The 5594-nt window shown below is 38.6% G+C and overlaps 1 protein-coding gene across 1 annotated transcript in view; it reads left to right on the forward strand.

The window, feature by feature from the left end:
* Positions 1–5147, forward strand: part of ERCC6 (excision repair cross-complementation group 6) — a gene marked incomplete at its 5' end in the record, with an annotated part of 11275 nt that extends 6128 nt beyond the window's left edge. The window contains 6 exons of the mRNA XM_010018374.1: positions 136–230; positions 2091–2236; positions 2316–3047; positions 3652–3853; positions 4199–4277; positions 4719–5147. Of these exons, the coding sequence (XP_010016676.1) occupies positions 136–230; positions 2091–2236; positions 2316–3047; positions 3652–3853; positions 4199–4277; positions 4719–5147 (1683 nt within the window). The remainder of the gene's footprint in view (positions 1–135; positions 231–2090; positions 2237–2315; positions 3048–3651; positions 3854–4198; positions 4278–4718) is intronic.
* Between the last annotated feature and the right edge of the window lie 447 nt (positions 5148–5594).

Raw genomic sequence — 5594 nt, forward strand, 5'->3', positions numbered from 1 at the left:
TGTAGAGATATCACAGCCATGTATCTTCTCGAACTGTGTGTTAAGTGTCCAAACTAGGTTTGAAACAGTGGTATCAAGAGCTGAAACAAATGTCTAAAAGGCTAATGCCTGGTAACCAAATATTTTGTGTTCCAGGCTCGGGAACGTGCTTGGAGAATAGGCCAAAAGAAACACGTGACTGTGTACAGGCTTCTCACTGCAGGTACTATTGAAGAGAAGATATACCACAGGTCAGTCAGAACAATTCCCTGGATACAGCTATATGCTCAAGAAAATGTTTGTAGTGAATCTGAGGTGGTGTAACAGTGACATACCTGTGCATGTGCACATATGGCTGGTAAAATCCAACCTTGATCATGACAGTTATTTCATGGAAAACTTTTATAACATTAGACTCCTAGCTGCAGGGCTGTGCTGCTGCCTCTCTAGCTCCAAGACCCACGTGCTAAATATACCTCATCAATCTGTTCCAGCAGCTTTGTCTAGCACATAAAGAATTCACTGTGTATGAGAGTGTGTGAGGCATAGGCAGGAAAAAATGAACCCCTTACTCAGAACATGAGACTCGTCAAGTCTGAAGTGTAAATTGAAATCAACAAGTTCTTTATATTGTTCTTAGGATATGTATAGATGTATGTGGTACATGCATCCATTTACTACTTTGCAAACTCAATTTGATTTTATTCCCGAATCATTCCAAAAAGAGAATTAAATCCCAAGAACACCAGTCATATTCACATTATTTATTCCAAAATGTAGCTAAAGCCTTAAAGTGCTTGTATTTTGAAATCAATGAAACCTTTTTAGTTTGCTTTCCTGTTCAGCTTTCTCAGTAGTTAGCTTCACTCACATGAATTCCAAATGAATGTAGATGGGAATCCTCTGACTAGGCATTACTCTTTAGAACTGGAATATCTTCTTTAAAAATGAAGATGAATGAAAAGCTCTAAATAATGAAATACCTGCACTTATTGAGTGCCTTCTTTAATCTGCTTTACCACACGGACACAAAGCATCCGCTGTTGGTTGGCTTGTGTCCCTCTGGCATAATTCTGCTTGAACAGCACTGACCACATCAAGGAAGTGGGCTCTAAGGGTCAGGACAGCCATCAGAAATTCATTTCTTTCCAGAACAGTACAGTGGGCCTTGAACTTTAAGCAAGTTGTCTTTCCTCTTTACCCATGCTCTCTTCTCTGCAAATATCTCATCCCTGCACAAAACTATGAAGCTCAGTTAATTCTTGAAAATGTAAAGTCTTCTGATATGTGCACTGCAGTAAATGGCACCTATGTTTAAACTTGTTTTTTACCAGTTGTATTTAAAAATAGTTTCCCTGCTTAATGCCAGCAGAGCTAAAACTGTGATTAAAACCCTTCTTGAGAACTGGTTTCTAGCTTTATTTAGAGATGTGTCTTTTGTACAGGAAAACAGTGCCTAGAACTTGCAATCAAATGCTATGAGGTACAAACATGGCATAGAAGTAGATTTACCAGTACTAGAAGACTTTTTGCAGCTTAGTTCTCCCCTAGATTTGTTCCTTTCTGGAAGGAAAGAGACAGGCTCTTTCTCGCCCTCCTCTCAACCACAACTAGTATTTCCCTTTTCAGTGGTTGTCATCCAGTCATCACCATCAGACTGAGCTACTCTTCAGCTTTTGATTCCTCCAGCCAATTGAACGATTAAAATGTTGACATTTTAGCAAGCTCTTGTTTTGCTTTCAGGAGCTTTCTGATAGTCTTACTGTAATATGTGCAAGCTTTTCCATTTTAATGGGCACAAAAAAAATCTAGCTGTAAAGTTATTTATTGCTTAGTTAAGGGATGCTTCATAGGACATTTCAGGATGGTGGTTACCTGTTGTGTTACGGGGTTGTTTCAAAACAATAAATCCCTGTGTTTAACAATTTAGTTGGTTGTTTGAAAGTTACTAACTCAAGATTGTCTTCTGGAAGCTAACATCATCTTCCCACTGCTTAATTGTTCTACAGGGTAACATTTGTGTTTACACAGTTTTCTGTTTAAGTACTGTGTTACGTACTTAAATATAGCTAGACATTTTTTCATGCAAAAGTACCTTTTTTCTTTTTTAGACAAATCTTCAAACAGTTTTTAACAAACCGAGTGCTGAAGGACCCTAAGCAGAGGCGCTTTTTCAAATCCAATGACCTTTATGAACTTTTTACTCTGAGCAGCCCAGATGTGTCTCAGGGGACAGAAACAAGCGCAATTTTTGCAGGTACATGCTTTTTTTCTGTTTGCTTAAAAGATAAAAATGTTTGAAGTGTTTGATAAACGGATACTAATTCATCCCTCAGGTACTGGATCAGATGTTCAAGTCCCAAAACACCACTTGAAACGGAAGCTTGAAAAGCCACCTGATAACGATGCTTCTAAAGGTGATCTTCATCTTACAGAAGGCAGTTCACCAAAGTGCACCAAGTTATCCAATTCCTACTCAACCACCCACGTGACGAGTTCTTCTTCTAAAGCAATAGAGACAAGTGAGGAAACCAAAGGAAATTTGGAAGCCTTTGAGCAAAATAGCTATGCAAAAGATAATGCACAAGCTGCTACTAATATAAATTCACTGAATAAAAGCAAGGAGGAAGGCTTGGAAAGAGCTGACAAATCTACACCTCACTTACTGCCAGGTGATGCAGGGTCTTCAGAGAATACCAACTGTCTGGACCCCATGGTGGCTGGTGAAATACCTGGAGCAGCTAATGTAAATGGCAAGGGAGATTTTAGCCTTATGTGTGATGCAGCTGGCTCTTGGAAAAAACAGGTTGCTAAAACTGAAGATGGGCAATTAGGTAATAATCATTTTAAGTGTACCTCAAAAACAAAGCACAGGGTAGATATGCTGTCACATGACAGCCACAAAGGTAAGTCTAAGAAGAAAAGGCACAAAGATGCCAAATTTGAAGGAGAGCGAATTCCTCATCTAGTGAAACAAAAGCAATACAGAAGGGAGAACAATGAAGAGAAGGAGGAAGACTCAAAGAAAAATGATGATTACGTCTTGGAGAAACTTTTCAAAAAATCAGGTAACTGTTACTTGGCTGCTCAACAGTATCAGACTATTCAAAAAGAGGTATATAAAACTTGCAAGCTAAGGATGTTCGGCTGGAGTTATAACACAAAATGTGTTTTTTCTATTCTGTTACTGTAGTGAAACATTAAAATGTTCATCACTGAAATGCTGTAGTTAGGAATGTGTTAATTACCTTGGCACAAACACTTCAGATCTGCAGCCTTCCAGAAATGCTTCTATATGTAGAAGTAGTGCAGTGTTTCTTCTGGAAATAAGGATGTAACAAACTTTCATTTACGCAAGGGTTTCACTTCTGTCTGTCCTGTCCATAACAATAGAAATGATCGATTTACCCACATAATTGCCAAGTCTGTTTTGAATAATGACCTCATCTGCACACCAGAGAAGTGGTTTGCTGTCAAATTGATTGCTTAACTGATACAGAAGGAGGTTCCCTTATTAGAAATTACTATACTGAAGTGCTGAATATAATCAATGTGAAAAAGAAAAAATGTGATTGTGGCATTCACTTAAATGGTGAATATTTAATTTTACAGCTAACCATACATATTTACAGATGTCCTCCTTCAGCTTTTCTTGTGCCTTCTGGTTTTTAGGGGTACACAGTGTTATGAAGCATGATGCCATTATGGAAGCTTCCAGTGCAGATCATGTGCTGGTGGAAGCAGAAGCAAGCAGAGTAGCGCAGGATGCTTTAAGAGCCTTAAAAGTCTCTCGACAGCGATGTTTAGGAGCTGCTTCTGGTGTGCCGACATGGACAGGCATGAGTGGTCTTTCAGGTGCACCGGCAGGAATAAAGTAAGTTCAGTTCTCATGCTGCTTTTCAAAAAAAAGAAGAGTTCCTTAGGATGCTATGGATTTTATTTTTTCCACTTGGTATTTGCAGTAACATGTATCAAAGTGGAGTTTTGTGTTTTATATTTAATAAAGACAGGAAGGCATATTACAAGCCTAGGAAGTCCATTACAAAGTACAAAGAAAGCATTATTGTTGCACAGCAGAGGAGAGAGAGTTTGGCAGAGAGCTCTTGAGAACCCTAAAATGCAAACCCAATCAGTGTCTTTGGCAAAACTATCCTAATCATTTTGAGAAAGATCTTTTATGGAGTTAATTATTTTGTGATTTTTATTTTTTTTTTTTTAGGAGTCGGTTTGGTCAAAAAAGAAACTCCATGCTGCTTTCTTCACATTCCACTTGTGCACCGCCTGCGAAGAAGTGCAAGGTATGAGACACAGGCTGACATTTCTCTTTTAATAGCTGATATATGTGAAATAATCTGATTTATGCAGCAACCTGATTTATACTGTAGATCTCATACCCATTTGCTATGTGATTATGTAGAGTTTTAGAATATTTAGTCACCCATGAATTTAATTTTTCATGTTTTGATATAGCATCTTGATGAAATCCTATTAGATACACAGCAGTCACAAACTGCAGCATGGTCTGGTTATCTATCTCAAGACCAGCAGTGCTTTTCTTTCACTTCCTAAGTTCTAAAGTTGAGACAAGAACATATTGCCTCTTTATTGTGTATTTCAGGTGACTAGCTTCTGACTGTTCATGTTTGTTGTTTAAGTCTACACAGCAGGTAGCTTTTGTTTAACAGATTTGGTAGGTTACAAAATCCAACTTTCTCCATAGTCTGTATGTTTATTTGCAGGATGCAGACACAATAAAGAAAGAAAATGTAAAGAAATGTAGTTCCAATGGGTACTTTGATGGAAAATCTGGAGAATCGTCGTCCAGCGCACTAGACTCTTCATCTTTATTAGCAAAGATGAGGGCAAGAAACCACCTTATTTTACCACAAGAGACGAGGAGTGAGGGAGATGAGAATTATCAGCAAGCATCTGCCCCAGCCACATGTTCAACAGAATACGATGGACTGCTCGTGGACGTGCGTAACTTCATAGCGTTCCAGGCCCGCGTGGACGGCGAGGCTAGCACTCAGGAAATACTGCGCCAGTTTGAGTCCAAACTGCCTGCGGCACAGTCCTGCGTCTTCAGAGAACTTCTCCGCAATCTCTGCACCTTCCATAGGAACCCAAACGGTGAAGGAGTCTGGAGACTAAAGCCAGAATTCCGATGACTTTTGTCAAGGAAAGGCACTCAGCCACCACTCTTCTTTCAGAGAATTACTGTTTGTCTATAAAATTAAGGAATTATTTCATATTCATGATTTAAGGATTGACTGTAGAATTTGTTGCAGGCTCAGAGATAACTTAGTTTCTGATTTACACTATTTATATGAAAGTGCCATCTACCTCATAAATGAAACAATAGAAAATATCAGCACCTTTTCTTTAAAAGAAATCTTAATATAAATGGGATAAAGAATACTTACTGGCTTCTTACTGCAATAAGAACCATGGATGTTGCTGTGGGTTGCAAGACTTTTATTTGATTTCTGTGAAATCCCAAGAACTTCTTCCTTGATTTTCTGTCTGTTATTTGAATGGTCACGGGGCACGGAGTGTACCATCAAAGGAAAGAAAAAAAAAAGAGATGACAGTGGTCAGCTTGAGAGATTCACTTG

Source organism: Nestor notabilis, unplaced genomic scaffold (genome assembly GCF_000696875.1).
Source record: "Nestor notabilis isolate BGI_N333 unplaced genomic scaffold, ASM69687v1 scaffold29607, whole genome shotgun sequence".
NCBI classification, from domain to species: domain Eukaryota; kingdom Metazoa; phylum Chordata; class Aves; order Psittaciformes; family Psittacidae; genus Nestor; species Nestor notabilis.